Source organism: Pipistrellus kuhlii, unplaced genomic scaffold (assembly GCF_014108245.1).
Source record: "Pipistrellus kuhlii isolate mPipKuh1 unplaced genomic scaffold, mPipKuh1.p scaffold_m20_p_4, whole genome shotgun sequence".
NCBI lineage: Eukaryota > Metazoa > Chordata > Mammalia > Chiroptera > Vespertilionidae > Pipistrellus > Pipistrellus kuhlii.
Genome location: NW_023425540.1, coordinates 40,302,245 through 40,327,030, shown reverse-complemented (window position 1 = coordinate 40,327,030; position 24,786 = coordinate 40,302,245). Strand labels below are relative to the sequence as shown.

Below are 24,786 nucleotides of genomic sequence, written 5' to 3'. Positions count from 1 at the left end.
AAAAGATGACTCAGGAAACATTTATTTACAAAATATCTGCTTTTCTATTTCTAAGTTTGCTTCCCTCCCATATATAGTCCCAAACCCTCTATCCCTTACCCTTCTCCTGGGCTCAAAATAGCATAAAAGTCTTAACTACCAAATTTGTCCTCTTGTCACATTTTCTTATGACACTTCTGTAATATGTAATAAACCTGGTTATTTTCTCTTATTAATGTATCTTATATTTACTTATTAGTCCAGCCAGAACTTTATAAGTATAGAAGGGAACATTATTTTTTTCTTCCCCCATACAAGAAAGAATAGAAAAAAGTTTGGGATTTAGAGTATAGAAAAAAAAAGGATTTTTCAGAAGAGCAAATCAATACGGTTGGAAGTAGAGAAAGGTTAAGAGAAGCATTTCTTAAGGTAACAAAAAGAAAGAAAAAAAACATGCAAGCCAAACAAAACTTTTATGGGTCTAAATCTACAAGCCGTGGGAAAAGAGAATAAAAAAAAAGAGAAGGGAAAGGACAAAGACAAATACTAGAACATGAAGAACCTCAAACTCAAACTATGGTGGCTACAAAGTTAAATAAAACCATTTAATATATGTGAATATCAGTGAATGAAAGAAAATGGGAAGTCATATAAAAGGAAAGCTTCAATACTAGATACAAAGTAAAAAGAGAAAAGCTGGAGAAAGTGGTCTGGTGTTATAAAAGCAATACCAATTTATTTTAAAAACCTTTTGAGTGTCTAACATGCAAGTCAATCAGCTCTACATCATTATCCCTCCCTTTAAGGAATTTTTAATTTAGTGAAAGAGAAAGCTAGACACAATAAGCAATGCTTACTGTGTGCTTATTAATGCCAAATTCTTAAAGAGATGATTTACTTTATGAACTCATTTAAGTCTCATAACACTGGAGAAGACTCTGAATTCTCTCCACATAAAAATATAAATATGCACTATTTTTACATAAATTTCAAGGAAACCAATGAAACCAAAATTGAAAATATTCTTCTATTGATAGATGCAAGAGTGACAACAGTTTTTGAACAAAGGAATGACAGAGTAAAATTTTATTTTTAGTAAGTAAAGGATCTAAGATGATTTAGTAAGAAATGAGAATTCATAGCAGAGCTGCCAGAAAAGAGACTTTTGAAATAGTCAGCAATGTAAGATAGTACCTAAAATAGTTCATTGGCAGTAAAAACCAAAAGTAGTAGATTTATGTGCTTAACGACCATGTAGCACAACTACTAACTTCCCACCTCTCACCACAGGTCAGATTAATTTTGTTTGCTGTGTTACATTTATAAAAAAACATTATTAATTTTGTTTGCTATGTTACATTTATAAAAAAACATATGTTTAGCTTCATGTATTGCCATTTGTGTTCCTCAATGAAAAAGTTTAACTGGCTAATACTATTCTTTATTCTTTTGAAGCTGAAGTACATAAGTGCCCATGGCCTAAAATTAATTGCAATACATAAATACAGTGTGATCTTGAACTTCAGCTTCCTAGTGCTCTTCACAGGTGGCTTGAAGCTCAGCTTCACAAAGAAGTATTTCCCTTAAATGTTCATGTAGATCAAGACAATCTTCACATGAAAGCAAAAAGTCATGAAATCTCAACACATTTACTACTTTAGAAGCCAAGCTTGATGAGATGCACAACATAACTGCTATAACTAAGCCAAGTTTGTTTAACTTGAATGGCAAGACTTGTAAGGTATAAATGGCTTGGTTTCTTATAGAAGAGGTTACTGTACACTTTTTACACATTTTTTACTCTCCTCTTTCCCATGATCATTAGATTTCTCCAAGAAACAGGCCATCTTTATTCCTCTGCTGCACTCTCATTTTCCCATTAATAAAGCTCAATAAAAACTTGATAAAATTGTACATTTGACCAACTCTTGATAATTCAGTAGATTGGAAAGTTAATTACATTTTTTAAAAACTGAATGTGGTAGCAAACAATATAATCACATAACAGAAATCTAATGTTTTAATCACCATGCTGCCTTAAATATAGAAGGATCTCATAGTTTGGCCAAATATAGCTAAAGATCTCATATATTGTAGTTTGGCCAAAAACTAATAAATCAACTCCTTATTAGTTTCTTTCTCATTCTTTCTCTATCCATTTTCTGAGTTAATAAAGAATGTAAAAAATAGCATTCTGAAAAGAACTCTGCTGTCTGAGGGGAAGAAAATAAACTATACATCTGGGGCCAACGAGTTGTCATAATTTTCTGATTCATTTAAAGGGGTAGAGGAATAAACTCAAAGAATTCCAAAAACTATGCAAACTGAATACGTCAACGCGCCTGTTTATGTAGGGTATGCGAATAAAAAAAATGGGGGGAAATATAGCCTCAGCTACTGTGATTATTAAAATTAGAGAACGCTGAATAATACTAATTAGAAGAAAAAGTTGGCATATGACTCGTCTTGCCGTTGGATCATTTCTCTAGAGTACATAACCGGCTCGTGAACTCAGGAAAGGGCAGGTGCTCTCCAACCCTGACCACAGACAGTTGCCTGTGATCCCAAAGGGCCCAACACTGGAGCCCCAGATGCAACTTGCTGACTGTTTACAAAAAGCTGGAGGTTGGGAGAGGGAAGAGGCCAGTGTTAGAGAAATGATCCAACAGCCTACTCAACACAACCCTCCCGATTCCAGGCTCCTCTTCATCCAAGACCGTTATAGAGCATTTCAAAGACGCTTTGTAATCCAAAGGGAGAAACTGACAAGGGGGCCCAGCTGGGGCACGCCCCGCGGATCGGGCCAGCGGACCCAGGCGCCCCGGAATCCACAATCGGAGGGCCCCGTAGCTTACACATTCAAGGGGATTCTGGTGGGGAAATGCCCACGGACTGCGGAGTTCTAGACGGAAAAAAAAGAGGGATCTAAAAACAATGAAAATTTAAAAAATGAAAAGGAGCGGCAGGGGGGGTGGGGAAGGGAAACAAGCTAAAAAAAAAAAAAAAAAAAAAAAAAAGGGCAAGACTCCAATTCCTGTTACTTAAGGAGGCCAGCCCTGGCTTCTGAAACCTACCTCTCAGTGACTCGACTTCCGGTCTCCTCCAAAAGGCCCGCTCCCACAGGCTGACGGCCCGCAGCCAATGAGAGGGTCATCTACTTCCGCAGGAGCGCGTGACGTCACCACCTCCCGCCTTCTTCCGGTGGAGAGGAGCCTATCCTGCAGTCCGCGTCGTGCGGCTCGGAAGGCGGGGCCCCGAGAGGCCCAATCAGAACGCCGGGAGGAGGGAGACCGGCAGGCGGCGAGCACGCCCTTTCCGCCCTGGGCCCGGATGGGTGATGTGGCTGGGGCTCCGCCGGCCTCACTATGGTAAGATCGGAGGCTGTGGGGTCGCGGCTGAGCTTTCTGAAGGGGCTGTCACCCCGAACCTGGGCTCGAGGGCTGGGAGGCGGCCCGGGGCGCGCGGGCCGGGGATCCTTGTCACCAACCTGATTCTCCTGGGGTTCGGAGGATGCACGGGCCCGGAGTCCATGTGGCCCCTGCACGCCCAGCCCGGGAGATCGGGGGCTGACCCTCCAAGGATAACCTCGGGGTCTGGAGCCCTCCCTTCCTCAGAGGCCACTTTCTTGATCTCTGTTCCGAAGAAATATGCTGGCTTGGTTCTTGGAGGTCTTTGAGATATTAGTTTGCTCTCCTTTCCCTATGCTCCTGATCCAGATTTTTTCATTTTTAATTGTTGTCCAACTTGACATCTTAATTTTTAATCTGTTGAATTGGTAGCCTTTAGGTCTCTCCTACTTGATTCAACCTAAACCTTGAGGATGCTACTGTACACTCAAGGTTTTCATGACAGGAGGTTTCTGCAGAGATGGGTTTTCTTCCGGTAGCTTATTGTACTTGGAGTGCTGTCTGGCCTCAGGCCTTCCTCGCCTTCCATCGCGTTATTAAGGTGGTATGTTATTTTGTGTTACTGCAGATTTCATCTGATAGTTTGGGCCTCTTTGAAAAGTTTGAAATAAGTCACAAAATTTGCAAAAGAAATGCTTACATCTGCAGCCTGCAAAAAGGAGGTTAAGCCAACATGGACAGAGGACACATTCAATATCAGTAGTAATAGAACGAGCACCCAAGCTCCTGAGTGAGGCATTTTACCTGTGTTATGATAAAATGCCAAAAACCTCTACTTCATGCCCTCATGATGAATTTAGGAAGTCCATGTGCCAACTGTTGCAGTTATGAGCATATTTAGGGAGGGGGGAGGGGAGGATGTCTGCCTTTTACAAAATCAAAAGCAACCACAATACCCAAATGCTCTTCTACAGTAGTTGCAAAGCTTGTATTCCCAGAAGTTACCAAGCAGAAAACCTTTAGACATTTAATGGAAAACTTATTACTTGTTACAGCTTTATGCTGCTACTTTAATTATAGCTAAGACATTAAGTCATAGTCTGTTCCCTGAAGAAGTTCACCACTCACTTACCACTCAGTTATAGAGGAGATGGCAGTTTGTCCCAACTTACTCCTTCCCTGGACAAGGATACTGTCCAGCTTCTTTCTCCACCTACCAAATGATAAGGTGGATACACTTATTCTGAAAGTGTCATTAGTGAGCTGTCATTTAACTTAGATTTGGCTCCTTCAATTTAAAAAGAGTAGAGAGACTGCTACTCTTAATTCTTGTATATCTTCCAACAGGTTATAAGCATTGTCTTATTTCAAGCCCACAGCAAATTCTGAATAGATGATGGAAGTCAGGGACAGGGAGATTGATGTGCTTGAGGTTGCACACCCTAGTGGAACTCAAATTTATTTTAATGTCCAGATGCCAGAAATCTTCATTTGTTAATAGAAACAACCTAATAGAGGATGAAATGTCTCAGTTATTTGTCACTCATACGGTAATATTCCAATCAGACATAGGTGGATAATAGAAACAACTGCCCTGTGATTAATTTTTCATTTCTGCTCTGTTCCTATGAGCTTTGGGTATCAGCATTGAGTTTGCACCTAAACTTGGCATATTTATGAAGTTACCCAGTGATAATGATTTAAATGTAACTTACCATATTTTAATAAATTCTTTTTTAAATGCTTTTCAAGGCCATAAAATGGTTATCAACAGTAATAATTTACAACTATCAGAGCATTTAACAGTCTGATAAGTAGACCACTTAAGAATTAATATTTTTTTTAGAACTTTAGAGTACTTTGTTCTCCCTAAATTTTTATATCTTTCAAGATTCACTTAAAGTTTCATCTGTTCCTAAAAGACCTTCCCTGTCCTTCTATTTTTGTCTGCTTTAGGTATCCATCCATTTGGGCATCCAGAGTCCTCGTATATATCTCCAATATCCCACTAGCATAGCACTTATCGCAAGAAAAACAGCAAAAAAGGTGTTGCCTATATTTCTCCCCTCTTTTGGCAGAGTTCTTGAAGTAGAGACTAGACCTTTCAATCTTGACATCACAGTGTCAATTAAAGTTAGTACACCAAATGAATGAGAGTTTGGAATACTCTCAATTCAATACAACAAAGTCATGTGACACATGCTCAGTGTATTCAAGGACTTCACAGTCCAATGGAAAAGTCTATTAAATAGGTAAATTCCATGTGGTATTTGCTAATATATAGAAAGACAGTCTTATAGTGGAAAGACTGAGCCAGGAGGTCAAAATCATTACCATTTCCCATCCTTTTCTTGGTTAACCTAAGGAAGTTTATCTTCATTTTATTTATTTGTTGATATATTAGGTGACTTACAGATATTCTCATTTAATGCTCACAAACCACATTTTATATTTAAACTGAGTATAAGAGAAGAGTTGTGAAATGTTCTCCCTCATCATATAGCAGAGAGAATATTAGCACAGAAGTTCTGATGAAACACAAAAAGGAGCAATTCTGGCTGGGAATTGCTGCAGAGAGGTAATGCTCTGACCTATCTGTTCAAGAGTGTTTAGGGATTACCTAAGGAATCATTATCCGGAGCTGGACAGTGTTCTCTATCCTTTAGATAACAGATAAAGGAAGTGGCAGTTATGGAGCCAAAGGGCATCAGTTGGATAGTTGCTTGGAAACTGGCAGCAATAGAAGTTAAGTACTGAAATGAAAAATGAGACTAGAAAGATTGGGGTCAGATCTTGAAGAGGTTTTTGCCATACTAAGGACTTTATATTTTGATGATGCTTCATTGTTTACCTGGTAAAGACTTTGAGCAGGGAAAAGAATGGTGTGAATTTTAGAAAACCAACTGGTAATAATAAAGAGGGTATATTTAAATAGAGGATTAAAATTTGGGAGACGATTTTAAAAAAAGCAGTGGTCCAGGTAGTACATGATTGAATGCCTCAACTCTTGATAATTGTAGTTAGATTAAAGGAAAGGATAAATAAAATAATTTTGAAGGTGTTGCCAGTGGAGAACAAAGTTGGGGTGCTTCTAATCAGGACTGTAGCTTTATGCGTAGCAATGAAAGTTATTAATTTTAAGTGGAAAGTGTAAGTGGAGAAAGTCTATACTTTTGAAACAGATTCGGTGAGATAAAATGGCTATTTAGTCCAGCTTCCTCACTTTACAAAGGGAATTAAACTGATGCTTAGAAATTATGATTTACCCTGGGACAAATTTATGCACTTGCGGATTATTTCATTAAATAATCCAAATGTTTACTTAGCCTCAGGTACTCAGAGAAGCTGGTGTATTCTTAGCATTGAAGCATGAAGCAATCCTGGTTTCTGGGTTTTAAATTAAATTAAGATAGCTTGTATATTTGGTACGTTATCAGTGCTACCTTACAGTAAGCAACAAAGCTTGACCTTAATGTTCTAATAATGCTAAAAGAAAATGTTCAATATTCCTATGTATTAGTAAAAATCCTCTCAGTCACCTGTAGTCAGTTATTTGGGGTAAATGGGGTATCTGTGTATGTGTTTGCACATTCACATACAGGCTTACATTTATCCCTATCTTTCCATGTTTTCTGTTTTCAGAGATAATAGTGGTACATATGAATTTACAAGTACAAACTAATTGGAAATGCTGACCTGACCTAGATTTGTAAAAGATAAAGTGCTGACCCACTTTTCCAGTGCTGTATAATTTTGTAACACAATTAGGTCAGGAATGTCATCTGTGGGTTTCTTTCGACCCCCAGAGAGGGATAAATGACTTTAGTTTTGTGTAAAAGCAGTAGTTATTAAAGTAAGTAAAATTGCTACTATTTGGAGTTTATTTATTTATTTATTTATTTAAATCTTTGGTGTTCAGTTCTTGATTAAAGTGAATTTTAAACTAGCAGAATTAAATAGATTAATAAAAATGTATTTTTTACATAGGAAACAGTCAACATTTAAAGCTCCCAGACAGTGTTAAGCATAAAGAAGGCCCTTAATTAACAAATTGATTAAACAATTTATTTTAATAATCTTAAAAATAAAGAAATAAGCTACTTGTAGCCTAAGTGATCCAGGACTAATGGAAATACTATAGGCTTAGTTAAAGTCTTATGATTAGCAACCAGTCATTGAGCACTCTCTTGGAAATCACTGTTTAGCATATTAGTATGCATATTTCTGCTACTTTTCTCATTGTTTCTTCATGTGAACCTTTAAACTCTTAGGATCTTTTCCTCTTCTTTCCTCTGTTCCAACTATTTTTGAATGATTTCTTTTACTTAGAAGTATTTTTATTTTTACATCTAAAAACAAAACTTTCTCTTGAATTCTTGTCCTTATATTCAAACTCAGTGACTAGTTTTAACATCTTGCTGCGCTTTCAGTAGACAACTTGTGTGTAAGTGCAGACATGTGTTGTCTCATGACCCGTCAGCATTAACATTCAAGAATGATTCCAAAAATTAGAAATTATATCTGCATAGATAAAATGACAAAAACAGAATCTGAAATAGGTATTACTAACTCTTCAAACTGATTTCAGCATAGCGAATTTTATTTATTTATTTATTTATTTATTTATTATTTTTAAATATATTTTATTGATTTTGTACAGAGAGGAAGGGAGAGAGAGAGAAAGCTAGAAACATCAATGAGAGAGAGTCATCGATCAGCTGCCTCTTGCACACCCCCTACTGGGGATATGCCTGCAACCAAGGTACATGCCCTTGACCGGAATCGAACCCAGGACCTTTCAGTCCCCAAGCCGACACTCTCCATTGAGCCAAACCGATTTCGGCAGCATAGCGAATTTTAAAAAGATGTATCAACATTGCAAACAATTTTGTGTTTGGACATTAAGCTTTGCATTGACTATTCATTGATAAATGATTTCATGCACTGTAGTGGTGGCCAAATGAAAATCTATGTTATTTTCATTATTTCAAATGGACTGAAAAGTGATTTACTTTAAAGAGATTATACAAAGTAACTGACTCATCAAGTTGATTTCCTTCTGGTCTAGATAAGTTAATTTAGTACAATAACATTAATTATTTGAAGTATTTTAGAAGCTCTGATTAGCTATGCATAGTGTGATAGGTCTGGGGTGTGGAGGGATAATAAAGGGGCCTTTGGAGAAAAATAGTTGGAGATCTCCCATTACCATATCTTTAGAAGCACAACTATGAGAGTAATGGTCAAAGTCAAGGGTTACCATTTTGACTGTATTTGAGGTTGTTTGTGATCCAGATGCCCAAGCAACCCTGAATCTAGGAAATGTTATTGGATACCTCATAAAAAGGAAGTATTTGTAGGTGTGGTCAACAGAATGCCCCCCCACACACACACAAAAGAAAACCTTGCAAATATGTTATCTTATTTGGCAAAAGGTGCTTTGCATATTTGATTAAGAATTTTGGAATGCGATGATTATCTTGAATTATGTATGGGGATAGGGAAAGGATGATTTAATCACAAGGATACTTGTAAGAAAGAGGCTGGAGTGACTGTAGAAGTCGGGGTCACTAGCCAAGGAATACATGCAGCCTCTAGAAGCTAGAAAAGGCAAGAAAATAGACTCTTCCCTAGAGCCTCCAGAAGGAACAAGTTTATAACTCCTTAGTTCCAATGTGCATTATTTAGTGTTTAATTTATGTAGCTATTATTTATTAAGCTGGATAGCATGCCATTGTATAACCCCCTGCCATTATCACAAGGTGTCCTCATGGAAAACTAGGTAAACCTGAGATGGGAGAATTCTTTGAGGTTCTAGAATTTTCTGCCAGCCAGCTTGCCCACTCACTTAATTATCCAGACCTCTTAGGTGAATCAGCAGAAGACACATTGTTCCATATGCAAGCACCTTAAGACTGGCTGCCTGATAGAACTTTCTCTGAATTCCAGTTTGTGATATAAAAAGATTTAAATGTTGAAAGGAAATTACCTCAGGCCTTTATTTTTTACCCTACAGCCTTTGCCGTTAACATAAGCATAAGGATATTTGCTGCTTCCTTCTGGATTTTCCAAGTATCAGTGACAAGTAAATATAAATGCAAAGGAATATGTGGAGGTTTCTCTTAAGTAAACAATATTCAGCAGTCTGATCTACACTTTTTTGTAATAACGTTCATTGTTAATTTGGAACCTAAGTATGCTCTTGCATTTGTTAAAATGATATTATTTGTAATTGTTTACAAGTTCCTGTTCATTCAGCATTTTTCAGTGACTACTATGCACTATTTTTCTTAATAGTCAGTGGGGTTGATAAGAACCCCAATAAAATAAAGGATACAATTACAGTACAGTATGATGGGCACTGTCATAGGCATCTATGTGTGTAACACATGTCAAAGATCCTGCCTGCTTGATGTGGAGAGTGGGAACAGGAGAGATTTCCCAGAGGAGGTACCTCTTGAGTTGAGGCCAGTTTCAGGCAGGCAAAACTAGATGGAAATGTGGAAAATGCAGAACACCTTGAAAAAGATTTCATGATTTAAAAGATCTGAAAAAAATTAAACACAGTAAATGAATTTTCCTTTACCACCTTATCATCTTTCCCTTTATTTTGTGATCAGGTATGCTTTATTTTTTCTTTGCTTCTTCCCTTTTCTTTACTAACACTTACCTTTTTGAAATCCCAATTAATTTTCTACAGAACAGGAACATCTGTTTCCTTTAACCCTGAGAATAAAATTTTATATCAGTGGCCAACAGATGCTAAGCATTAAGAGGACTGCTTAGGGAGGCTAAGCAATGGTACATTGATGTCTAGAAGTTGAAACACTCTTTAAACCAGTCTGAGTACATCTCAGAGATTTTACCACTAAGATTGTTTGTTTACATTTGAGGTTTTATAAACCCAGGAACAAAGTTGCATATATTATATATTGCATACTTGTAACTGATTTTCATTTGTAAATGGTTTAACATACAAATGTATATGACACACCCCACTTCTTTAATAATAGCCATGTTTCTGAGTGCCTCAAAATCTTTTATTATGAAAAATTCAAACATACAAAGGTAGAAAGAAGAGCCCAGTGAAGCCTCATATATTCAGCTTTTCATCAACCCAACACCTTCCACCACACACACACACACTGGATTACTTAGAAACCAATCCCAGACAGCATATCACTTAAGCTTGTTTCTTTAACAAGACATTGAGGAAAGGGAAAAATATACATTGCAAAATCATGAATTTAGGTGCTCCATTAAGGAAGATGATAAAGCTCCTTTGCAAATTTATTTTCCAGCCACTTTACTACATAAATCCTTTGCTTACTACAATAAATCTGCACATTTTTCCCTGAACATGCAAATTTCTGATTCTATGGAATGCTTTACATGCTTTGGTCTCTTCTGAAGCCTGCTCTCTGTTCTTTGCCCATCTGATTATGCTCTTTCAAGGCTTGATTCAGTTCCTGCTTTCTCCTTAAGGCTTTTCCTGACTTTCCTTTATGAAAACAGCACTTTTTTTGTCAGCATGGCTCAGTAGTCACATATGCTACAGCGAATTGCTACTTAGTTTTGAAAACATATGTCCTAACTATTATAACTGCTGCATACCTCAGTTAAAATGTATAAAATAAGGGTATTAATAACATATATATGGGGATAAATAAGATAATCTAAATAAGCACCCAGTGAATATCAATTGTTGTAGGGTCCTGGAGGAAAGGAATCATGCTATGTACTTTTTCATCCCATATCTAGCCTTATACCCCAGAGTAGATACTAAATATATGTTTAGTTATTTTGGCCAGAAGGAAATATATTTCATGAGGTTATTACCAAGTAGTATATTTATCAACATACTGATATATATGTTCAAAATATGACCCTTGGAAGGTAAGCATTGTGAGATACTTACTGTTTGTTTTCTATTTAGAATTGATCCTGAGTTTATCCATTAACTCTGTTTAAGTTATAAAATGTATATCACTTGTCTTCAATGATGCAAAATTAAAATCCAATTGGATTCACAATGTTGCCTTCTAGTATAAGAACCAGGCTTAGCACTTCGTTCTACTTCTGTGTTCTTCATTATGTTTTGTGGTTTTGTCAGTTTTGTTCTTGGATGCCAATCTTGCACATTTCATATTAAGCTTATTCCTAGATATTTTGCTATTGTACATGAAATTTTTTTTTATATCTTTTACCTGGTTGATGATATAATCGTGAAGCCTATTGATTTAAATATTTTAATTTATGTAGCCAGCTACCTTATATGTAATTCCTTTACGGTCTGTAATTGTTTTTCACTAGATTCTTTTGGGCTTATTATTATACAGTAGCATTTGTGCACTTTTTATTTATTCAGCCATCCCTTATTTGGTTCCTAATATGTGTTAGGTGCTAAAGATTGAGTCTGATAAGACAATGTCCACTCTTCACGGCTCATCCAGTATTATAATAAATGTATGTCAGTTTGCTATGGGAACAGGGAGGAGAATTCTATATGAAATAGGAGAGGGGAAACAGATGGGTTCAAGATTTCCTGGAAAAGATAATGCTTGAGCTGAATTTTGAATAGAGTAAGTCTACCTTTCCTTTACTATGACTGGAAACTTAAGATTTTTAAGTTTTTTATTGAGTAACTTTTAAACATTCAGTAGTGAATGATCAAGTGTTTTTCTTTCACCAAAAGCAAATAACGGTGCGCAATTGCTTAAATTTAAAGCATCCTATCCTAAAAGAATTTCAGAATTGATAGAAACTTTAGCCAACATTTAGTCTATCTCCCCATTTTCCACTCAGTTTATATGAAACAGAGACTTAGAGGCTAGTGATTCAGAAGAACTTGGAGACTCTTTGTCCCACATGTAGTCTGGGCCTCCAGAACATCTGTATTAATTACATATTGATTCAGCTTTGATGAGCTATTTTGGATTTGTGACTTTTTTTGTAGTGTTTTTAAAGTTGTTGAATTTAGAATTTTTGTTACATCTTCTCCATTCCTTAGCTCAAAGACAAAAGAAGAAAGTACACTCTCGGAATACCTTATTATTTTGGTTTTAAGTGTTCTTAGATATGTTTTTCTGTTTGGCTTTTTGAAGAAAAAATATTCTTTATATGGACTTGTCAGGCATATTTTGCCTATGTTTTCTTTTGATATTAATTTTTCTTTTTCTCTTTTTAGTCTGCCATTTTCAATTTTCAGAGTCTGTTGACTGTAATCTTGCTGCTTATATGTACCTGTGCTTATATCCGATCCTTGGCACCCAGCCTCCTGGACAGAAATAAAACTGGGTATGTTACTAATGATGTCTAATCACCCAAATTAATTCTTATAGATATTGAATGTAAATTATTCTAAACACCATTAAACAATTTATTTTCTATATATAGCTTAGTTTTATAATAACTTTTTACCTTATTTTCTTCCTCTGTTTTAAAAATCAAACTATATTCACAGAATCTTATTAAATAAAAAGATAAATATCAGAAGTGACATGAAATTTATTAGATTGAAAAATATATTTAAAAAGATGCAACAGATTTTTTCTGGGATTAAGAATATAGAATAATTAGTAAAATTGGTTATCACATTTTCAAAGTATTAAAGTTTGTAAGCATACTTTCTATAAAAAAATAATATATTATAGACATTCTCCAGTCTAAGACTGCTCTAATCATATGAAATCCCTGTCTATATCATAAAATAAACATCTTTGAAGAAATTTATTTACTTAAACGTTCTTGGGCATGTCACATCACTGTTCATTATTAGATTCATTATCCCTACCCCCCTAAAAAAAAAAATTGAGCTTAATATCATAACACACAAAATTAAGTTTTATAAAGTGTCATATTTGTAATACAGAAATACATATTGAATTTAACCAAAAGGGGAGTATATTTAAAAAAGAGAACATGTGGTAAAAACTATTTTCTTTGCCTTATATAATTGTTAATTTTCTATGAATTGTCTTAATCCTTTCATGATAAGAGCCTGTACCTCACTTAATGATTTTAAGAAATAAAAGGATGAAATAATAGAAGATTTCACATAGGAATAATTATCTCCAGCACCTTTTTTTGTTTTTAACAGGAAGATAATACAAAGGCCAAATTAGAATCTTGCAAGGTCAAACACTTCTCTTCCACTAATAAAAACTTCTACAAAGGCCAGGTGGTAGATATTCAACCATGAGAGTAATAATTTCTGCTCTCTCTTCTTCAATCTATTCTATCTTTGGAGTCATAACATCAATCCATACATCCCATTCTCTAAATTATTTGTTTGTTTTTTTAACCTTTTTTATTTACTAGGGTTGTTTGAACATTTGTAAAGAAAAAAATAGAGCTCGAACCAGTTTTGAATATTGAAAATCATTAGTCCTGTTCTAATGAACTGATAATCTGGCTCTGTTGGCCTGAGGGATTTTATTTAATTTACTAAAGTTGAAAACAGATGCTCTTTGTCCATCAGTTTTTATGACCATGCCCTACTTCTTTGTCTTTTTGTCATTTTTTTTTCCCCCTAAACTATTGCACTTCATCTTCGGCACTCAATTTAATACTTTGTCCATTTGTTGAAATTGCTTAATTTTATTTGTTTTTTACTTGCGTGTGAAGTCTTATTACCCAACCAATTTTATTTCCTTTTTTCCTTCCTCTGTAACTCCAACTATTAACTATAGTTAAAGCATATGGTAGAAACCAGTAAACATTCTCATTGATCTATTTGGATTTCTAATATAATGCTAACTTCTACCTAATAAGATTAGAAGTATTCGTTTCACTAAAGTGTTCGTTTCATTAAAGAATAATCACGTAGTAGTAGAATAGAATGTTGATGCTATTATGAAGAAAGTAGATTGCATGTGGAAATATGTCTGCTCCTCATTCCTTTGGGAGCAGGAATACCTCCATAACATGCTACATGAAAGGAGTTCTCAGGGCTACCAACCTTACAGGAGAGGTTGAGTAGTAGTATATTTCTCCTACATAAAAGACCTAAGAAATAACATAACTATTTTTATATTTTAAAGTTTGATAGTCAATCCTTTGAAAGCTTCTTAAAAATAATTATTTCTATTTTATAAATATTAAGTCCCATTTTATTTTGATTTGTTTATAAGAAATATTTTCTGCAGAAAAAAATTATACACTAGTCTTTTTTAGTTACAATATATATCTTTACAGTGAGTATTCCATGCTTAAGTTGAGAATCTAGGTTGATTGCATAAAGCTAGTTCTTGATGACTTCACTGCTGGAAATAACAACTTAATTTTTTGCTGCTTCAGATAACAAAAAACAGCAGGAAAGCTTGCTATTTTGTCTTGTTTCCTATTTTCATAGACCTGATAGCTTTATCAGAAGACATACTTATGGGCTCATAGCCATAGATACTAAGCAGCATAATTGTTTAGGTTTTTACCATCTATTAAAATTCCTGTGTTTTAATGAATAGCATTTTGAATAACACAGAAATATGTCTAAGAAGGAAATATGAATAGCTTTAATATGTCAACTGTGCTGTACAAATTTCTGATGATACTTAATAGAATATTATGTCTGAAAAGACCTTGACTGTGATCAGATGGTTTCAGACTATGTTCTGTGGGACTTTGAGCTTCCCATGGAGGAGCTCCAGGTATGCTGCCTGAGCCCCACAAGCAGAGTAACTTTAAATCAATAGTGTATATTATAATCAATAGGTTTTTAGAATCAAGGAACTATGGCATTACACATCACTAACCAATTGTCTTCCATTTTTTATGAAATACAACCTGGTTTTGAGTGATACCTGGAGTTATTGTCACATGTGCCTTTAGCAGCCTCTGTATCACTGAACACAACACATGGCCACTGTTCTAAAGGCTTGCTGTGTAAAAACTTAATCCTTTTAACAACTCTATTGAGTGCTGAATGCTATTAAAGAGATAAATGGCTCAACTTAATCACAATTAAGCAAGCAGTTAAGTAGGATTAAATTTAGGCACAATCTGGCCCTTTTATTATCTGTCACTACTTTCATTCAAGAGTCTATATAGTTTTTGTCCTTTTATTCTTATAGTAAAATTGTTTCACCTGTCAGAATGTCCGTCCTTCAAAATAACTTCTATTTTTACCCATTTCATTTAAGCTGAAGTAAGAGACTTTGCTTTGAGGTCAGGAAGCTATTATACTTCAGAGGAGGAAGAACCTATTAAGAACTTAATTGAACCAGTATTTTCTTTCAGTCTTAATCATTCTAATATAATGAATGATTCATTAGCCAGACATCTCTTCGGGCAAAAAGAGTGTAATATAAATTCCCCTGGAACTTAAATATCATGATTTTGTTACACTGATTCTAACTTACTACAGTAAGTAATTTTAATTTATCTTAACTTGTAACTATGCACAGCACCATTAATTATTCTATCAGACCAACAAAATAGTTATCAGCAGTGTTTTTATTTTTTCTGATATCTCTATTCATTGAATATCTTTGTATTTTTTTCTTGCATTGGTCAAATTTGACAATATGTCAAATAAGTGATAAATACATACATATAATATGTATTTAATCATAATATATTCATTTGTAGAATTGAAATGGACATCTTCATTTTCATTCTCTTTATTTCCAGAAAGTGTTTTAAATGTCATATTTAATTAACTCATACACTGTGTTCCTAATGTGGGATTTTCTACTTACATTGAAAAAATAGGCTCATATTTTTGTATTCTTCTTTGTTGAATGTTATAGTTTTATAGATGCTATCTCTGGAGTTCATGATTGTAAATTATTTAAATTCAGAACTGCATTTTAAAAGACCAAATAGTAAGCCCTTCTGCAAATTTTTGCCACTTTTGCATTAATGTACTATAGGTTTAACCTATGACACCACATGCATTCCAGTTAGTTTATATACATTAATAATGGAAGTTATTATATTTTACTTTCCTACATAGTGACTTAATATCAAACAAATTTCAGTTTGGAAGCAAAGCATCAGAAGTTAAAATACTAGTATAATGAATTCTCCCTATAATACTGAGAAAATGATTTCTCTTTCCCTGTAATCAGTAACTACTTTTTTCTTTTTTCTTCTATGCAGACTGTTGGGTATATTTTGGAAGTGTGCCAGAATTGGTAAGTGTCTCTGTATAATCTTCCTTTCTTCAGCAGTAAATTGTTGGCCGGTTTACTTATATCCTATTCACACAAATCAAATTTCAGTTTTACAGTGCAGGCTTCCTAATTTTCTGCCATTTTGTAAAAGTTTGTAGAGTTCTCTGAATTCTTTTCCTTATGTTTTTTTCCCCCCCTTACGTTTTTTAAAGCTAGACTTGGTGGGTACCTTGTGAATATGAGAAAAGTCTCTTAAAATTCAGGTGTAAATGCTGTGTATTCCTGGTTTTGAGAAGAGTTTAGACAATTATTTATACTTTTATGCACAAATGCCTATAGTAGAGAACATGTTGTTCTGTATAATGTGTATGATGCTTAGGACAGCTCCTGTCAACAGAACTAGCCCAAAATGTCAATAGTGCTGAAGTCGAGAATACCCAACCTAGATTTTCAGAGCTTTGTGGTACAGACTTATCTGGCATTCAGTCATGCTCAACAGCTGCAAACCCTGAAATAGTAGAAGAAATCTTAAGCACTTCAAAATAATCAAAAAAGAGAGATAAAGAGACACAATAGCATCATCAATGGCTAATGCTGATAGCTGATGGTAAATGTAAATATATATAAACCAAACTTTTTTTGCTTCAGAGCCAAATCACCCAGAAGAAGAAATAGTATTGCCAAAGAACAGAGTGGTAAGAGTATTTCAAGTAAACTTCAAAGAGAGAGCATAATGGAGGAGCAAGACAGTTTGAGGAAAAAGAGAGAAAGTCACTGTATTAAAGTAATTCTAAATATTCATTGGCAAAAATAAATAAAGTATGGAGTTAGGAGGCTGAGCTTTTAATTCAGTATTATCATTAAGTTTCTAGTTCAGAAATAAAATATTAAGGTATTTGAAATTCATTTTATGTAAATAAAATATAAAAGTACAGCTTCATTCATTAGTCAACCCAGGTAACTCCTTTACTCACAATTATTACTTGAAAATATAGCTAAACATTTATATTCAGTTTGTAGCTTGATGCTTTCCTGTAGTCTCATCTATTTTTATATCTAATTATAAACTGCCTTTTCTTTTTTGCTTGCTCATTTATTTTTATTTTCCTCTCGATTACGTGACTCTCATAGGTTAAAGAGTTCAGTTAAAGTACTACTTCTTGCCAATTCTATAAATGCATTAGCTTTCTATTTTGGCAAAGAAATTTAAAAAATGTTGATGCTGATATGCTGCTTTCTCAAACACATGCTCCTCTTATCTTGACACAGAATATGTCCACAAGGAAAGGATGCAATTTTAATGGGAAAAGACCCAGCCAAATTATCTTATGTTACACATCACATTACAGCAACTGTTTCACATTCATGTATACAGAACCAAGACCAGACAAGAAGTAACATTCTTACCCAAGTTCAACCAAAGATGTTTAACTCTACCACATGGCAATCTCTTTTAAGAAAATTAAAAACAGGAAAATGAAACCCATATGTAAATTATAGCATTCTAAGTTGGAGAATGAGGAAGAGAACTTCCTCAAAAATTAATTTCCAGCAGATGGAAAATTTAGGACAATATCAGTTTCTCTTTTGGGTGTTTAATAAGACTTATGGACAATGAGAATTTCTAGCCGCAAGAAGGGTAACAGACTTATTTATGGAATCTACCTGAAATTTATGTTGGAATGAGTTTTGTGGTTTTTAATCTTGTTTAATAACAAGGTGTTTGTTTGGTTTATTACCACCAAAGAAATCAGTGTTGCTTAAAAATTATAACCAAGGAGATTTTTAGGTTTAAAAGATTTTTTTTTCCTAGGTAGTAGTATAGTGAAAACACTGTTCTCTCACTTCCTATATTTTCCTTTAGCTAGAAGAAGTCCATTAAATGTTTATGGATAGAAAAACACTTCTAGAAAAACTCCAAATGTTTATTTTATTTGTATGTGTGTGTGTAATATCTTTTTTATGAATATTGTCATTGAACAGACACAAAGATGTACACTCACTAACAATAAGACTATGTGAGCTCAATTGAGGATCTTAGATAAGTGTGGTCAAATTTGATGTTTTTCTGAGGTAGTTAACTGACCTTGCTAAATGAAATAAGGATCCTAGTTGCTAGAAAAGTGTGGTTTTAAACATAGAAAAACACAAGTGAGCGATGAATAAACCATATCTACTAGAGGGTCCCAGTACAAACCCTGGATCAGTTCTGGAAGTTGCACATCACTCTTTCTTATGTGTCCTCTAGGCAGCACATAAATGCCTGGTGCTTTGTGAAATTGTACAGCCTTGCAATTGCTAAAGAAACAGGAAAGAATAAGATGAATTTGAGTTAACTCACTATCACAAATCTCTGTTCGCACCACCATTTCACAAGCCAACTCCAGATCTATTTCATGCAAAGGAAATTCACTCTAGTATAAACAGTCCTTAAACACATGTAAAAATCAACTCATACTGAAGTGGTTGTTTTAAGTTCTAAAGTTTTGACCCAGAGTAATCATAACTATAAAAAATATATAAAAGTTTTGAGATGAAATTCATCTCAGAAATTGTTATTTCAAATAGGTTTTTTATTAAGCATCTTATTTTATGCCCATTCTTAACATGTATTTTTATTGTTCACCCTCTGTTCATTTTCCTCCAAAAATGCTTCTTTTTCCTTTTAAAAGTGTCACTAATTGCTACCAATGAGGAAAATATATAGCTAAAATTAGTATGTTGAATTTTTTTTTTAATGGAAGTTTCCCTTTCTGCAGAAAAAATTAAGCAATATTTATTTGGCCTTAATTGAGAATGAATAATTTCTCTTGGATCTCTATCCTACATTCTGTGTTGTATTTTTTTAATATCTGGGTTTACTCAGTGGCACAGAAATGGTGCAATTGAGGAATTTCTAAACAAGTGAAAAGGAGGTGCTCTTAGAAATAAATTGATAAAGTTTAGTGCATTCTATATTGTACTATTTTCTAATGTTTTTATTGATTTTAAAGAGGTGGTGGTGGGGGGAGAGCAAGATAGAGAAACATCAGTTGGCTGCTTCCTGCATGACCCCCACCAGGGATCGACCTGCAACCTCAGGCAAGTGACCTGACTAGGAATTGAACTGGTGACCTCCTGGTTCATAGGTTGATGCTCAATCACTGAGTCATACCAGCTGGTCTATACTTGCTTTTATATTACATCTAGTTCTTGTTTTCCCCACCCCACCCTCAAAATATATGGACTACATAACAAGAACTTGATTGTGATTCTTACCTACTCTTCTCCAATAGTAAGTAATAACCGAATCATATCTGCTAGCTACTCAATCAGTTTGAATTTCTCCCTTATTTCCAACAGGTGAACGGAAGAGTCCTTATGTTGCAGTATGCTGTATAGTGATGGCCTTCAGCATCCTATTCATGCAGTAGCTTGGAAAAATACCTGAATGTAATTGTCATCAAATTTCAATATAAAAATGGGACTTACATGCAGAAAATGATGCAAAGAATGTATAAGTTTGTTTCAACATTGAATGAGATAAATTCCCAGCTGCTGTTTTCTATTTTGTTATTGGACCAATGTTCTATATAATTAAGATGTAATCATTTAATACTCAAAGAGTTTATAGCAATCAATCTCAGTACTGTCACTACAATATTACATTCTGCAATTGTCATTTTGTTGTGTCCAATACCAGTTTTTAGTATCTCCAAGGCACATAGTAGAAAAATTTGGTAAATTATTCAAGTTTCTTTCACTGTGACTTGGAAGTGATATATCTTCATAGAATGAGACCGTATATTGAACTAGCTTTTTTATTGGGAAAAAAGGGGTTCAATTTGTGTTGCTAAGGGTTGCATTCATACTTAATAATACTTGCTTTACCTCTGGCCACACCATTTTGAGCATTAACCAGAGTACCTCCTCTCTTAATGAACTCTGTAGTTTATAGCAGTTTTTTAAACTATTTAAAATAAGCCTATGCAGTTCTAAGGAGAAAGATAAATGAGATGTGACTTGAGTAATATTGAGAAAGTGATCATATTTAACGTGAAAGGATGTAGAACAGCTGATTGATGTAGTCGCTTCTACAGCCTCTCTGGTTAAGTATGGATAAATGTCTTAAGTATAAATTTGACCAGCTGTCATTATCTAAGTAAAACTTCATTCTTAGAATAAAAAGAATAACATAGAACAATTACAAAATGATAATCCTGTGTTGTGTAGAGTCAGGTCTCCACTTATTTTAATTACCCTAAAATGCAAACTGTATTTTTGTTGTTTTTTAATACAGCACTTTGAATCTGGTTTATGTTTGTCTGTCAACTTGAACTGGAATCTCTTATATAACTTAGTAGATGATGATTAATAGTTTTCAAATCTACTTGCTCCGTGGACCATCTTACCTAGAAATTGCCCATTATATATAGTATTAATTAGTTATTGTTCTCAGCTAATCCCTATAATTATTTTTAAATGAGTCTGCTAGTAGCTCTTTCTGCAGAAACAAGACATAGATCTGAAAGCCACCTCTTCTTAAAAATTAAACTACTTGGAAAGAATTTTAGGAAACATCTAAGAAAAGGTGATTACCGTATTTTTCGGACCATAAGACGCTCCGGACCATAAGACGCACCAGTTTTTAGAGAAGGGAAATGAAGAAAAAAAGATTCTGAAACAAATAGTGTCCTAAAATATTTTATGTGCATTAAAACCCAACATCACAGTCATAAACACGTAATCAACCCTGTAAAGTAAACAGCAGCATTTAGAACCATTTTAGAGCCGGGCAAGCACACAGAGACCACACAGAGCCAGGCAAGTAAAAAAACTTTTTTTAAAAGTATATGTGTAGGCTATATTTGGACCATAAGACGCAGGGACTTTTTCCCCCCACTTCTGGGGGGAAAAAAGTGCGTCTTATGGTCCGAAAAATACGGTATATGTTGCCAGCTTTTTCTTTTTTCAAAGGATAAAAGCTGCTTTGTAAGCTGTCAATATATTTGTTTTATTTTATATTTTGGACTATTATCTAAAGGTAGTTTAAAGTGTTATATTTTGCTTTAGATAGAGAATCAGGCTATGATAATTGTTCCTACTCTGAATTTTCTGTTGGGCTTTGCATTAGGTCAAGGATTTTCAGGATATCCCCAAAATAGTACTTTCTTGTCAGCATATACATGCAGAGTAAGTCACCTTTCTGGGTCTGCTTTCTTAGTAACCATCTGTTGTCCAATTCTGCTGCCAATTAGACTTTCTAGAAGCTATGTCAACTAACTTTTCATGTGTTACATGAATCTAATACCAAAAAAAGGACAAATATTCTAGATAATAAATTTTAAGACATTTCTTTAATTTGGCATTTTGGAGGGTGTAGGTGGAAGATAGAGGAAGCAATTTTCTTTGGAAAATTTGTGGTAATATATAAAAATTTGCACTCTATAGATTCTGAACAGAGTGGGAAGCAGCTTATTTCTGAATCCAGCCATTCTGACCTTTTGAGACACAAGCTCCTTAGGAGTTGGGGGAAAGACACAGGATTCTATGAATAAAAGCAATTAGCATTTTCTTTGTTGTTTTTGAAGACTTACCACTGAATCCAGTTCTGTAACCCAAAGGGCAGTGTGGGTAGTTTTAAGCCTAGGGAATATTCAGATACTCCCTTTGTGGCGGTGGTGGGATGGTAGGATGCAGAAGAGGAGTAAGAATCAGGTTCCACATCAGATGGACTGCTGTTGTCACAGTCTTACTGAGAGACTGCATGGCATAATGGGCACTGCAGGTCACAGATTACTAGGTTCAGATACTCTCCCTCGCCTTCCTGGCTCCAGAATCCTTTAATTCCATCTCTCCTGGAATTTGTTTTGTACTGATAATTCCTGCTTGGCTTCAGCTCTGCCAATGGTAGGGGCCTGTCTTCTTTCTAAGCAGTGTTAAGAGATAGTCAATCCAAAGGCTACATAGTGTGTTGGATTCCCTCTGTGGCTTAAAGTTTAGAATCAAGTCCAGTGTCTCCTCAGTGCCTGTGCTGCTGGTCTAGACAGGATCCTGAGTGCTCTTACATATTCAGATTCAAAATAGCCCTTTTGTGCTAGGGATAATAGTAATATGTAATGCATAGTAGGCTCTTTCATCTTAGTGATATGCAGACCAGTCTAGTTTTATCTTAGGACAAAAAAAGTTTGAATGAACTAATTTCTCCAAGTTTACAAAATCACAAACGAATAGATCTCTGCTTAGTTTTGTGAAAAGAACTAGGAGTTGTAAATAGAATATTTATATTTCAGTACTCTCTCAAGAAGCATATAATATCACTGAAGATAGACAAGAATATAATTTCTTCCCTCCAGTAGTCATAAAGTAGCAGTGGGTGAAAGAGCATTTATTATTGAGAGAATGCCAGGTTTCTACAAGAAAGTAAGGGTAACAACTCAGTCAGGGATGTGAACTTCCAAAGATCCAATGCCTAAGCTGAATTTAAGAGCAGTATGCAATGGCACCAGTGATATATTGACCATAAGTACCTAGCTTATGCTACCTGTGGATCAGTTAGACAAGCCTAGAAAGGTGAGCAGAGGTTAGATCCTAGAGGGTCCATATTTTTCTCACTTTCTATTACCTACCTCAAAATTGAAGTTCAATATGTGTTCCCTCCTGCCTAACAAAAAACAACAACAAAATAAAATCCTTCCTTGGTGAATGTACAAACAAGGTTGAACAAATCTTTTGGCCCAGGAATACAATAGCATACTATCCAGAGACTCACCTACTAAGTATATAAAGCAAAGGTAATCAGGTCAAGTATTTGTAAGAACCTTAGTCACCCATACTCCATCAGTGCCAAAGCAGCCATGATTGTTAGAGCACACATCAGCACAAGAGCAGACATTTCTTGGGTGTACAAAACAATATACAATAAGCAAGGATTTACGCTCTTCAAAGCCTGTGAGAAATTACTGGATCATGGGAAGCTAAAAACAAGAATGGGATGACTGCTTTTTACTTTCTTGATATTCAGAACAATAGATGTTCGGAAGACAAGTAGCTGAGCACGTCAAGGACATAACTAATGTCATTTTGTTACAATATTAATGAGATGCCTTAGGAACTTAACTCTTGTTTATATCCATTAGCCTATGGTGAAATTGCTTTCGCTATACATCTTTTTATTGAAAGTCGCAGAACCTATTGATGTTTAGTGAGAACTCTTAATAGCTTTGTGGATACTGTGCAGCCTGTTCTCTATAACAATTAGCAAGTTACACTGGTTTCCAGAAAGAGCTTCACAATTATGTCATGTATGTACTGCCCTCCATGGTGTCTTACTTTGCCCTAAATTAATCCCAAATTATCCGAAATGCCACTCCAATGTCAGAAAAAAGGGGGAGAGTTGGAAATATTATATTTCCTGTGATTTTAAGAGTACAGTTAATCATCTTACTCTGGTTGGTCCTCATGCCTATGGTGTATAATAAAAATGAAAATGAACTCTCAAGAGCCTCCTAATTTTTATTGTCAGATGAGTGAAAGTTTCTTTAAAGGTTAAAAAAAATTGAAATTGACATCTGTTGAGTAAGATGGTAATAGAGAAATGTTTCTATTTTTATTTTCATATTTTAATTGTCAAGATCAATTTGGGGGAGTTTATGTTTTTGGTTATTGTTTTGCAACTTAGGACTGTTCAGTCTTTTACTTGAGTAAGCCTTCAATAATCTAAATTACTTACTTTAGGTAGGAAGCCATTAATTCCCCCTAGAGATGGTTGAAATCTGATTCTGAATGAAAGTTGACAGTTATTACAATTATTTTTATCTCAACTGAAAGCCTTCAGTTGCCCAAACATTCTGGCAAGTAGCTCTCTTGTTCTGTCCAAAATGTCTAAACAGTGTCCCATTATAAATTGAGCAAATTTATACCATTGGAAAATATGAAAAGACTTGTATTTTCATACTGTTTTCTTTTGGGTAGCATGGTCTTTCTACTGTTGTCTTCCCAGCACGGATTTAACAGGCATACCTTTGTTAGACTTGTTACTAAAAAGAATTTATGTAACCAGATGAATTGCAGTAACTATGCAGAGGTGGGCAAAAGTAGGTTTATAGTTGTTTGTATGGGAAATAATATAATAGTTAATAATACAAGAATAAACTTTCCCCATTCAAATGCAAACATACTTTTGCACACCCCTGTATTTGTAGCTGAATGTTGAATTCAAAAAGTATTGCAGATGTAAATGGAAAAACTGTCTTAGTTTCCTTTGATGTGTATTGTAAATCCCTCACTGCCCCATTTTATTACCAGTTGATGTGAAACTAGAGAAAGTCACTGAATTTCTGATTTCTAACTGCTCAAAAGAATTC

The 24,786-nt window shown here is 34.8% G+C and overlaps 2 protein-coding genes and 1 non-coding gene across 6 annotated transcripts in view; 2 read left to right on the top strand and 1 right to left on the bottom strand.

Annotated features, from left to right (window-relative positions):
* Positions 1–3,157, bottom strand: part of XRCC4 (X-ray repair cross complementing 4) — a 159,568-nt gene extending 156,411 nt beyond the window's left edge. For both annotated transcript variants that reach the window (XM_036409234.2, XM_036409237.2), the window contains exon 1: positions 3,054–3,157. The gene's annotated coding sequence lies outside the window, so the exon portion shown is untranslated. The remainder of the gene's footprint in view (positions 1–3,053) is intronic.
* A 38-nt stretch (positions 3,158–3,195) lies between these two features.
* On the top strand, positions 3,196–23,921 carry TMEM167A (transmembrane protein 167A). 3 transcript variants are annotated; one of them, XM_036409238.2, is made up of 5 exons: positions 3,196–3,347; positions 12,514–12,623; positions 16,428–16,462; positions 19,784–21,011; positions 21,418–23,921. In XM_036409238.2, exons 1-4 carry the CDS (start codon positions 3,345–3,347, stop codon positions 19,852–19,854), a joined length of 219 nt encoding a protein of 72 aa, XP_036265131.1. In that variant the 5' UTR covers positions 3,196–3,344; the 3' UTR covers positions 19,855–21,011; positions 21,418–23,921. The 3 variants fall into 3 exon arrangements, with proteins under 3 accessions (XP_036265131.1, XP_045427650.1, XP_045427649.1); XM_045571693.1 differs by lacking the exon at positions 3,196–3,347 and adding an exon at positions 3,832–3,927; XM_045571694.1 differs by lacking the exons at positions 3,196–3,347; positions 19,784–21,011; positions 21,418–23,921 and adding exons at positions 3,815–3,927; positions 17,711–19,141.
* On the top strand, positions 14,195–14,328 carry LOC118704040. Its single transcript, XR_004983269.1, has one exon. It is a non-coding gene; the product is annotated as a small nucleolar RNA U109 (small nucleolar RNA).
* Positions 23,922–24,786: the final 865 nt, after the last annotated feature.